The sequence below is a fragment of the Cervus elaphus genome, chromosome 9, assembly GCF_910594005.1.
Source record: "Cervus elaphus chromosome 9, mCerEla1.1, whole genome shotgun sequence".
NCBI lineage: Eukaryota > Metazoa > Chordata > Mammalia > Artiodactyla > Cervidae > Cervus > Cervus elaphus.
This window is the reverse complement of record NC_057823.1, coordinates 54,039,501-54,051,253: the sequence shown is the minus strand read 5'-3', so window position 1 is coordinate 54,051,253 and position 11,753 is coordinate 54,039,501. Positions and strand designations below refer to the sequence as shown.

General features: G+C 52.2%; 1 protein-coding gene across 5 annotated transcripts in view; it reads left to right on the top strand.

Annotated features, from left to right (window-relative positions):
* The first annotated feature begins 1,487 nt into the window (after positions 1–1,487).
* FCHSD1 (FCH and double SH3 domains 1) overlaps positions 1,488–11,753 on the top strand; it is a 10,941-nt gene continuing 675 nt past the window's right edge. Inside the window, exons 1-19 of one of the 5 annotated variants that reach the window (XM_043913053.1) lie at positions 1,488–1,580; positions 1,813–1,910; positions 2,494–2,539; positions 2,916–2,983; positions 3,310–3,445; positions 3,532–3,668; positions 3,765–3,828; positions 4,649–4,777; positions 5,212–5,334; positions 5,513–5,608; positions 6,977–7,102; positions 7,512–7,616; positions 7,804–7,965; positions 8,795–8,923; positions 9,001–9,084; positions 9,251–9,368; positions 9,474–9,694; positions 10,422–10,509; positions 11,674–11,729. In XM_043913053.1, coding sequence (XP_043768988.1) covers positions 1,560–1,580; positions 1,813–1,910; positions 2,494–2,539; positions 2,916–2,983; positions 3,310–3,445; positions 3,532–3,668; positions 3,765–3,828; positions 4,649–4,777; positions 5,212–5,334; positions 5,513–5,608; positions 6,977–7,102; positions 7,512–7,616; positions 7,804–7,965; positions 8,795–8,923; positions 9,001–9,084; positions 9,251–9,368; positions 9,474–9,694; positions 10,422–10,509; positions 11,674–11,729 — 2,007 coding nt within the window. In that variant the 5' untranslated portion in view covers positions 1,488–1,559. Of the gene's footprint in view, positions 1,581–1,812; positions 1,911–2,493; positions 2,540–2,915; positions 2,984–3,303; positions 3,446–3,531; positions 3,669–3,764; positions 3,829–4,648; positions 4,778–5,211; positions 5,335–5,512; positions 5,609–6,976; positions 7,103–7,511; positions 7,617–7,803; positions 7,966–8,794; positions 8,924–9,000; positions 9,085–9,250; positions 9,695–10,421; positions 10,510–11,673; positions 11,730–11,753 lie in introns of those variants that run through there. The other 4 variants (XM_043913052.1, XM_043913051.1, XM_043913050.1 and 1 more) reach the window with 4 other exon arrangements.

The following is an 11,753-nucleotide window of genomic DNA, read 5'->3' as shown; positions in this document are numbered from 1 at the left end:
GAAGAAAAGCTATGGCCAATCTAGACAGAATATTAAAAAGCAGAGACATTACTTTGCCAACAAAGGTCCATCTAGTCAAAGCTATGGTTTTTCCAGTAGTCATGTATGGATGTGAGAGTGGGACTATAAAGAAAGCTGAGCACTGATGAATTGATGCTTTTGAACTGTGGTGTTGGAGAAGACGCTTGAGAGTCCCTTGGACTGCAAGGAGATCCAACCAGTCCATCCTAAAGGAAATTGATCCTGAATATTCATTGGAAGGACTGATGTTGAAGCTGAAACTCCAATACTTTGGCCACCTGATGTGAAGAACTGACTCACTGGAAAAGACCTTGATGCTGGGAAAGATTAAAGGTAGGAAGAGAAGGGGACGACAGAGGATGAGATAATTGGATGGCATCACAGGCTCAATGGACATGAGTTTGAGTAAGTTCCAGGAGTTGGTGATGGACAGGGAAGCCTGGTGTGCTGCAGTCCATGGGGTCTCAAAGAATCAGACACAACTGAGCAAAGAACTAAACTGATGGGTGGAATGTGGGGGTAGAAGGGAAGGCACATAGACTCTGGGTTTCTGACTTTCCTCACTGTATGGAGAATGGTTCCATTTAGTATGTTAACTGGGGGAGGTGACTGGGGAAGGATCAGGTGGAAGGAGCTGTTTTAAAAGTTCGAGGTACATATTTAGATCTTGTGAGGTGATCTTCATGGAGGTAAGCTGTTGGAAATATGAACCTGGAGTTTGGGCCACAGATACCTGCCTTTTCCAAGTCAGGGGTGTGGTGAGGAGGTGTAAGCCACGGAAAGGTGAGAAGGATGAGGAAAGGGTGTGCAGATCTTCAGAAGGCAGTGCGGGGCTGGGGTGGAGCAGGGTATGTCCTGGGGTGCAGAACCTTAAGGGTGCAGAACCTAAAGGTGATAGAGGCTTACTAGGCCACAGGTCCCCACGCTCATCTCCCAGCTCACACACGCTGGTTGTTTCTTCTCCACTGGCCCAGGATGTACCTGTCTTTTCCTCTGGTACGGGTTGCTTCCTGGCTCCAGGCATCTTTCTCATCCTTGCTCACACGCCGGCTTTTCCAGTTCAGTGGGAATTGGGAAAAGGCCTAGGACCAGCCCTGTTTCCCTCATCAGACGCATCTTCGATGAGGCATCCAATGATTCAGTTTTTCTGGTCACAGATTGAGCTCCTCGCCGTCCTTCAGCCGTCGCGTCAGGATTGGAGATCTGCATATGTAAATGAATGATTAGAAATAATTATGGGCTGAGTCAGCAGCTCCCTACTAGAAATAGAACCCAGGCTTCTTGACACAGAAACCTGAGGTTTCCCCCTACTGTCCGGCGGACTGGGCGTCCACCGGGCGGCGAGGACCCTTTCAGGGGTATTCACAGCAGTAATAGAGGTTTAGTTTCTCTGCGGGCCCCCTCGCGCTCTGCCGCGCAGCAAGTAGACTGACCAGGCGTGGGCGGGGCGAGGGCGGAGCTGGACCGGGGCGGGGCTTACATGTGGGCGGGGCTTCCTTGAGTTCCGGAGTCGACTCGCTGCCTGGGCCGGAGCGGAGATGCAGCCGCCGCCCCGAAAAGTGAGCTTGGCCTGGAAACGGGGACTTCCGGCGGGCTGGGGGAGTGATGGGGGCCAAGGGGGCACCAGACCCTACCGGGGGGTCGAAGAGTAGGAAGGGGTCAAAGGCCAACCCAGAAGTAACCGAGGAAACAGCCCAGCTCCTCCTTGGCCCCGCCCCCTCACCGCTCCCAGCGCGGAGTGTTTTTCAGGTCCCCGCGCCCGGGGTCTTCATCCTCTTTTTACCCCTACAGGTGAAGCCGGCCCAGGAGGTGAAGCTTCGCTTCCTGGAGCAGCTGAGCATCCTTCAGACCCGGCAGCAGAGAGAGGCAGACCTACTGGAGGATATCAGGTAGCCCCTGACCCCCTCCACATATCCCCCACTTTCTCTGTCACATGCTCCGCCCCTTCTCCAACATACTACAGCTGTCGGGGCGGGCGGGGGTGAAGAGCTCTCCAACCTGCCCATTCAAGTCCTTCACCCTAGGCCTCTCTCATACCGGATAGGAATTATCCTTCCGCCCACTCCAACACATATAAACACACTGGGACCCTCCCTCAAAGCCCTTCACTCCACACCGCCCCGCCACCCCCCCCCCCCCAATCAAGCTTTGGGCAGAAGCCCACCCCACCGCTTCGAGACCTGTTGGAAGGCTGGCGGACACTGTACCCAGGCCCCCGTGCGTCCTCACCTCCAAGCCCACAGATGGTTCTCCAGGGGTGGGGAGGATCCTGCTGGGTCTCTGAGCACTGAGGTGAGGTTGTCCTGTGCTGCGGCTGCCCGAGGTGATCTCAAGGACTCTCTCTTCAGCGTCAGTGTAGTCACGCTCTAGGCCTGACTCCCCACTCCTTCCTGCCCACGCTGAAGACAGGATAGAGGGTGGGAGAAATGGACCAAATGGTAACACCCCCTCCCCCATCCCCAATCTCCACAGATCCTACAGCAAGCAGAGGGCAGCCATTGAACGGGAGTATGGGCAGGTATGGGACTCTCTTCTCTGGACCTTGCCTTTTGTTCTGGCATCCTTTACACCACTAGCAGTGTGGCTCCACACATACTTCTGTGCTGGTCAAGAGCACATGCCTAGAATCAGGCACGTGTGTGTCAAGTCTCTGCTGTGGTACTATTTAGTTGTGTGACCTTGGACAAGTTACTTAACCTCTGGGCCTCAATTTCTTTCTCTGTAAAATGGGAATAATAATAATTGTACCTTCACGCAGGGTTCTTGCAAGGATGGAATAAGTTAATGCATGTAAAGCACTTAGCAAAGTGAGGAGTATTATTATATTGTGGTCCTATGTTCTCACACGTGGGGTCTTTGAAAGGGAATCGGGTCTGTGATGATTTTCCCGCCAGGCACTTCAGAAACTGGCTGGGCCATTCTTGAAGAGGGAAGGACACCGGAGTGGGGAGATGGACAGCAGGTGAGTCCCACAGTGGGGTGGGGCGGGGGGAACTGGGGGCCAAGAAAGAATGAAGCAGTCAACCCCTGGAACCTGTAGGAAGGGCACGTGAGCTGTAGGTGGAGCTGATGCAGCAGGAGGAGAGCAGCTGACCCAGCAAGGACACTGGATGGCGGGGGAGGGCACGAGGGATCCTTGTGGCTGAGATAATGGGCGGATCGATTGATGGGCTCCCAGACGAGGGGGATGGGAAAGCTGTCTGTCTCCCATGGTTCTGGAAGGGGGGCATCTCGTGAAGCTTTGGAGTACTCCCCTCCTTAACACAGTCTTTCTCTGGGGAGAGGCAGGATGGTGTTCGGTGCCTGGCGCTGCCTGCTAGATGCCACCATGGCTGGGGGCCAAGCCCGGCTCCAGGCAGCTGACCGATACCGTGACCTGGCTGGGGGCACGGGGCGGAGTGCTAAGGAGCAGGTGCTTCGGAAGGTATGGTTCAGTGGATGGGGTGAAGGAAGGGCTGACTCAGGGATGGAGGTGGTCTGGATCAGGACTTCCTGTGACCATGCCCCTAGGGAGCAGAGAACCTCCAGAGGGCACAGGCTGAGGTGCTGCTGTCTGTCCGGGAGCTGAGCCGAAGCCGAAAGCTGTATGGGCAGCGGGAACGCGTGTGGGCCTTGGCCCAGGAGAAGGCGGCTGATGTCCAGGCCAGGTGGGCTGATGGGGAGTTGGGAAGCCTGGGGACAGGGTGTGGAGCCAAGTCTCCATGTCTGGGTCTGACCTCCACTCCTTTCCTTTGCCTGCACAGGCTTAACCGAAGTGACCATGGCCTCTTTCACACTCGGACCAGTCTTCAGAAACTCAGCACCAAGGTTCAGAGGATGTGGGCATGAGTGGGGACAGGGAGAGGTGGACAGATTAGTCTAGTGGTTTAGAACCCAGGGGCATAAGTCAGAGAGACTGGGATGAATCCAGGCTACCCTACTTCCTTGGTGCATGACCTTGGTAAACTTGTTCTCTCCGAGACTCATTTTCTTCATCTCTAAAATAGACTAGTACCTTTGTTTTTCATTCCTTTTTTATGCACTTATTGAGGACTTTCATGTACTAGGCATTGTTCGAAACACAAGGGATACAGTGGGGAACACTACCTGTAGAATTCCTGCCTTCACAGCCTGGTTAGGGGACACAGATAGTAAATACACAAAGACTCAGAATAAATGAAAAGATCCTTTGATAAAGCATAACAGGGGAGTGTAATTTAGAGGGAAAGCCTGAGTGTCAAGGAGGAACCAGCTGTGCAAAGATGTAGAGGAAGAACATTCTAGGGAGAGGCAGTGATAAGTGCAAAGGCTCTGAGGTGACAATAACTTTGTAGGCTCAAGGAACTCAGAGAAGGCCAGTGTGGCTGGAGCACTGTGAGCAGGGGGACGAGTACTGTGGAAAGAGAGAAGGTGCTGGGGCCAGCTCATGTTGGCCCAGGTAGACCATGATAAGAAGCAGTTGGGATTTTCTTCTAAATGTATGCAGTTTCCACTAGCGGACTTTGATCAGGAGTTGTGAGTATGTAAAATTTTTAGTATAGTTTGCCAGTTATCTCAATAATGTGAGAATTCTTTCTGGATCTGGGTTAGTCTTGGAAGAACACCAAGAGTCTAGAGCTCCCAGCTGACACCTGTGTTCCTCTCCTAGCTGTCTGCCCAATCAGCCCAGTACTCCCAGCAGCTGAGAGCAGCCCGCAATGAGTACCTGCTGAACTTGGTGGCCACCAATGCCCACCTTGACCACTACTACCAGGAAGAACTGCCGGCCCTGCTCAAGGCTAGTCTCAGCCTAGATACCCCTGCCTCTCCACAGAGAGAGCCTCTCCCTGCCTCTCATCACCCACAGACTGAGTTGGGCGGGGGATCTAGCCTGCTTAGAATGGGCAGAAGAGACATTCCTGGCTTCTGCTTCTAGCTGGCTGCGTGACATTGTGCAGAACACTTAACCCTTCTGAACTCCTGTTTCCACAACAGGAATAACCCTTGCTCAGACTACTTTATAAGACTAATGGGGCTCAAGGGAGAGAATGAATGTGAAAATGCTTTTTAAACTGTTAAGTGCTATGTACACAAGAGGGTCTGTTTTTAGAAGCAATAATAATGTCTTATTCCTTCCCAATTTCCTATACCTCATGCCCATCACCCACCCAAACCTGGACAGAGAGCCTGCTTAGGGGGAGGGTGGTGTCAGCATCTTGGGACTCTCTCCAGGCTCTGGTCAGTGAGCTGTTAGAACACCTGAGGGACCCGCTGACCTCACTGAGCCGCACTGAGCTGGAAGCTGCAGAGATGGCCCTGGAGCATGCTCGCCGCGGGAGGCAAGTGACCTCCCAGGTGAGGGCTGTGCCCTATTGGAGCCCCCCAGAGATCCTCTTTACCCTTCTTTCCCAGTGCAGCCCACCCCACCACATGTCTGCCCATTTCCTTGTCCTTTCTCTTCCAAGAAGGGCTGGGGACAGGCTTGGAGAGGGAGCCAGTGAGTGGCTGACTTTGATTTTTTCCAACCCCCAAGGTAAGCTGGGAGCAGGATCTGGAGCTTTTTCTTCAGGAACCTGGAGTGTTTTCCCCCACCCCACCTCAGCAGTTTCAGCCAGCAGGGAATGATCAGGTGAGACCTCTGTGCTAGGTGGATCCAGGCCAGTTGTAAAGGGGACTGTGGTTTAGGCCTCTCCCCGATTATTCACATCCTAGTATTAACTTTGTTGTTCTTTAGTTGCTCAGTCATGTCTGACTCTTTTGTGATCCCATGGACTGTAGCCCACCAGGCTTCTCTGTCCATGGGATTTCCCAGGCAAGAATACTGGAGTGGGTTGCCATTTCTTTCTCCAGGGGGTCATCCCAACTCAGGGATCAAACCCACATCTCCTCCTGCATGGATAGGTGGATTCTTTACCACTGAGCCCCCAGGGAAGCCTGTGGAATTTACTTCAGTTCAGTTCAGTTCAGTCACTCAGTCGTGTCCAACTCTTTGCTACCCCATGAATCGCAGCACGCCAGCCCTCCCTGCCCATCATCAACTCCTGGAGTTTACTCAAACCCATGTCCATTGAGTCGGTGATGCCATCCAGCCATCTCATCCTCTGTCGTCCCCTTCTCCTCCTGCCCCCAATCCCTCCCAGCATCAGGGTCTTCTCCAATGAGTCAACTCTTCGCATGAGGTGGCAAAAGTACTGGAGTTTCAGCTTCAGCATCAGTCCTTGCAGTGAACACCCAGGACTGATCTCCTTTAGGATGGACTGGTTGGATCTCCTTGCAGTCCAAGGGACTCTCAAGAGTCTTCTCCAACACCGCAGTTCAAAAGCATCAATTTTTTGGTGCTCAGCTTTCTTCACAGGTCAACTCTCACATCCATACATGACCACTGGAAAAACCGTAGCCTTGACCAGATGGACCTTTGTTGACAAAGTAATGTCTCTGCTTTTTAATATGCTGTCTAGGTTGGTCATAACTTTCTTTCCAAGGAGTAAGCATCTTTTAATTTCATGGCTGCAATCACCATTTGCAGTGATTTTGGAGTCCCCAAAAATAAAGTCTGACACTGTTACCACTGTCTCCCCATCTGTTTCCCATGAAGTGATGGGACCGGATGCCATGATCTTAGTTTTTTGAATGTTAAGCTTTAAGCCAACTTTTTCACTCTCCTCTTTCACTTGCAAGAGGCTTTTTAGTTCATCAGTGGAATTTACTTAGAGACTGTTAAACCATGGACAGAGGGTTTCAGAACCCCAGTTCACCTCCCTCCCACCAGGACACAGATTAACACTTTATCCCACCCTTCTCTCTTTTCACTTCACTATCTTTTTCATTCTACCTCTTCCCCTCAACCTGGATCCCATTTCCAGGACTGTGTTTGTGTGTCCACAGTCGTAGGTGTGTGCTCCCACCTGTTTGTGGGGAGGCGATAAAGAGGGAACTGTAGGGAGGAGGTGTAAAAGGAGCAGCGTCAGGCAGTCCTCACAGTTCCCTATTCATTCAGGTGTGTGTCCTGGAGCTGGAAGGGGGTGCAGGAGGTGTGGCGGGGGAGAGCGGCCTGGAGAAAGAAGTTCAACGCTGGACGAGCCGAGCTGCCCGAGACTATAAGATCCAGCATCATGGGCATCGGGTGAGGTGGGGTGCAGCTGTCGTGGGTGGGCAAGAAATGCTGAGTGATGGGGGTCCCTGAGTCACTGAGGGATGCCATGGGGCTGTAGGCAGGAGGGGAGGGAAGAGTAATTCAAGCCAATAGTGTGGCACAGTAATTAAGAGCATAGCCTTGGGAGCAAGACTCACCTGGACTCAAATCCTGCTCTGTTGCTTCCTAGTTATATAACTCTGAGTAAGAGAGTACTGAGTGACTTCAGGTCTTTGGACCTCAGTTTCCTTGTCATTAAAGTGGGGCTAATAATAGCACCTACATCCCAGGGAAGATTAAACGACATAATGCGTGTGAAGCAACTAGCTAACTACCAGTTTGTTCTAAGTTGTGCCCCATGGTGTCTCCACCCTCCCCTGTCCTCCACCTCTCCAACCAGGTGCTGCAGCGGCTGGAGCAGAGGCGGCAGCAGGCTCCAGAGCGAGAGGCTCCAGGCATAGAACAGCGGCTGCAGGAAGTAAGGGAGAGCATCCGAAGGGCACAGGTGAGGCACCACGCTGGGGGTTTAAGGCCACTGAGATCACACCTCCTCTGGCCTCCTCCACTCCATCTGATGGTGGGGAGACTGCAAGCAGGAGGTAGTAGAGGGTGGACATATCTGGGGAGGCTCCACTCATTTCCCAGAGGCAGACCCAGCCATCGCCTGGGTTGATCCCTCTTCCCCATGTTAGGTGAGCCAGGTGAAGGGGGCTGCCCGACTGGCCCTGCTGCAGGGGGCTGGCCTGGATGTGCAGCACTGGCTGAAGCCAGCCATGACCCAGGCCCAGGATGAGGTGGAGCAGGAGCGACGGCTCAGCGAGGCCCGGCTGTCCCAGAGGGACTTCTCTCCCACGGTAAGCTCCCTCCACTCCCTAGCCTTACACACTTGGGAGGGTAAAGAGCCCTAGTGGAAAGCAGACTTTATGAAGCAGGAATCACAATGGTACATAACTCAACAGGTTGTTGTGAGGCTTGAATGGAATCACTTAAGTGTTTAATTCTTGGCATGGTTTGTAACAGAGTTCTCAGTTAACTTTTACTGTGAGTATAGAATGGTGGTTATGAACTAAGGTCCTGAGAGCAGGCTGTAAGCAGTTTGAGTACCAGACACTGCATTTACTAGCAGTGTGATCTTGGAAAGTGATTTAAGCTTTCTGGGCCTCAATTTCCTCATAAGTAAAATGAGGTTGGTAGTTTCACAAAATAACACAGGGTTATTAAGAAACTTGGCTTTGCTGGTGGCGCCAGTGGTAAAGAACCCGCCTGCCCATGCAGGAGGTGCAGATGTGGGTTGATCCCTGGGTCAGGAAGATCCCCTGGAGTAGGAAATGGCAACCCACTCCAGTATTCTTGCCTGAGAAAATTCCACGGGCAGAGAAGCCCGGCAGGGGTTGCAAAGATTTGGACACGACTGAGCATGTGTGCCATTAAGAAGCTTAAACAAGACAACATACATAAGATACATAGCACTGTGCCTGGCACACAGTAAGCGCTCACTACTGTAACCCTGTGATTATCATTAGTGTTTTCCTGCTCTCTGATGACTCCCTGTGATCCAGAGTGAATGGTTGGTTGGTACTGCCTTGGAGGAGGATCCACAAGGTTAATAGGAGGATGGAATGGGAGACACAGAGGGTACTTGAGACCGGGCCTCACAGTGATGTCTGTTCTCTGCCCCTATAGGCTGAGGATGCTGAGCTGTCTGACTTTGAGGAATGTGAGGAGACTGGGGAGCTCTTTGAGGAGCCCGCCCCCCCAGCCCTGGCCACCAGGCCCCTCCCCTGCCCTGCCCATGTGGTGTTTGGCTATCAGGTGTGAATGGGGGTAAGGACCTCAGACCGTCAGGGCTAGGGGACAACCAGTCCTGAATTCTTCTTTGTGGGGCCCAGGCAGGACGTGAGGACGAGCTGACCATCACAGAGGGCGAGTGGCTGGAGGTCATAGAGGAGGGAGATGCCGATGAATGGGTCAAGGTGGGTAGGGACCTGGGGCTCAGACCTTGGCAAGGGAGCAGTGGGAGGGACTTCTCTGTGGCCCATAAAGACCCAGCCAGAAAAGCTGGAAGCCTGAGTGGAGGAGGGCCAGGGCCGTGGACAGCTGAGGCAAGCCCACTTTCTGTTCACATTGCTGGGAGAGCAGGCTCGGAACCAGCACGGTGAGGTAGGCTTTGTCCCTGAGCGCTATCTCAACTTCGCGGACCTCTCCTTCCCTGAGAGCAGCCGTGACAGCGACAACCCTTTGGGGGCGGAGCCCACAGGTAAGAAAGGGACAAGAATTGCTGAGTCATTGTGGCCCTGGGGTGTCATGGTCCAGGGCATGCTGCCTACCTCCTCCCCTCACCATCTCTCCTGGGCTTCTACAGCGTTCCTGGCCCGTGCCCTGTACAGCTACACTGGACAGAGTGCTGAGGAGCTGAGCTTCCCTGAGGGGGCGCTCATCCGCCTGCTGCCCCGGGCCCAGGATGGAGTGGATGATGGCTTCTGGAGGGGAGAATTTGGGGGCCATGTTGGGGTCTTCCCCTCCCTGCTGGTGGAGGAGCTACTTGGCCCCCTAGGGCCATCTGAACTCTCAGACCCTGAGCAGGTGAGCCTTCCTTTTACCTGGGTCGCCAGGCACTTCTGGTTGACCCTCCCATGCACAGAGGTCCCATATTCATCTTAATGCCCCATCCCCTGTATTGTGGCTTGGGCCTTCCCATCTCCTTTGGCACAGAGAAAAGAGAAAGCAAGGCAGTCTTCATAAGAGTTTGGTTGTCCTGCTTTAGAGCTGGATTTAAGTTCAGATTCCTGTTTAATTAGTTTAGGCAATGATTAGGCCTCGCTGAGCTTGTTTCTTCACATGCATGTAGAAGGGGGATAATAATAATCTTTTTCAAGAGACTCACTTACCTGATTTGAGATAATGGAGGTAAAACACTTAGCACAATGGCCCCTAGGAGGTGCTTTGATATATGGTACCTATTGTTCTAGCAAGATTTTGTCACTAACTAGCTTTGTGATTTGGGATAGATGGTTTAATCTGAGTCTCACCTCTGACATAGTAATCATCAATACCTCCTTCATGGGTTGGTGGTGAGGAATGAATAAATTTTTAGTGCATGTGAAGTGCCACCAAAATGCCTGGGACATATTAAGTGTCAATACATATGGGCTGTTGAAATGTGTATCACCTACAACCCTACCCATATACAAGCATTTGGCTGCTCTCTGGCTTGGGAAGTGATGGGACAGGAACTGAAGATGGGATGAGAAGAATAGCTGGTGAAATCTTCCCACATGCCAGGAATAAGCCTTTGCCCTCTCATTCGCAGATACTGCCATCCCCTTCCCCTCCCAGCTTTTCCCCTCCTGCACCCACCTCTGCTGTGGATGGATCCCCTGCACCTGTCCTGCCCGGTGGTGAGTAGAAGGAGCTGGGCCCCCGGGAGGGTAAGAGACAGGAAGTCTAGGACTCTTGGGTTATACTTGGCCCCTTTGCTTGCCCTCATGAACCTCCTCCCTCAGGCTCTCTGAAGCTTGATGGTAGAAGAATTTGGGCTTTGGAGCCAGGCCCACTGTTCAAACTGCCCAGACTTCCTAGCATGCAATTTAACCTGTTTGGGCCTTTACAGAGTGAGGAGGAAGGTTCCTCCCTCATTGAGTTTTGAGAGGTAAAGAGATGTCTGTAGGGTACCCAGTGTTGTGCTGGGCACATAGCAAGCATGCAAGTAGTAACTGTTTCTCATTATTATTATTATTATTAAAATTAACCAGTTTCTCCCACAGTGTTTTCCCAATACACATCCTTAGTGTTCTTGAATCCTGCAAACATCTGGTTTGCATCATCATTTTCCTCGTCCATCTTTTCCAAAACCATCTCTTCTAAAACGTATTTCCACTTTCTTCTCTGCATCTTTCTCCCTGTCCCTGGAGCCCCTGTTAGCATTTTCTGCACCCTACTTCTCCAGCACCCTTAGTTTACTTTGAATCCTTTATTACTCATTCATTGTGTTTGTTGGTATTTCATTATTCAGTCGCTGACAGCCATTAGGGGTGGGGGAGCTCTGATCCCACCTCTCCTACTCTGGTACCTTTAGCAGGGCTGAGTATACAATAGGTGCCCAGTAAGTGTTGAGGTTAGATGGACTGATGGATGTTATGACCCAGGTTAGTGACTGTTAAATCAGAAAATATTTACAGAGTGCCATGGACCTAGTAGCTCAGTTGGTAAAGAATCCACCTGCAATGCAGGAACCCTGCTTCAATTCCTGAGTCGGGAAGATCTCCTGGAGAAGGGATAGGCTACCCACTCCAGTATTCTTGGGCTTCCCTGGTGGCTCAACTGGTAAAGGATCCGCCTGCAGTGTGGGAGACCTGGGTTCAATCCCTGGATTGGGAAGATCCCCTGGAGAAGGGAACGGCTGTCCACTCCAGTATTCTGGCCTGGAGAATTCCATGGACTGTATAGTCCATGGAGTCGCAAAGAGTCAGACACAACTGAGCGACTTTCATGGTCCTAAGTGCTGGAGATACAGAAGTGAACAAAATAAAGTCAGAAGGCTGACTTGCGGTTCTTATTTCCAGACCAAGACCTGGACTGCCCTGGGTCTCTGGATATGATGGCACCTCGACTCAGGCCGGTAAGGGCCCCTCCCTTGGAGGAG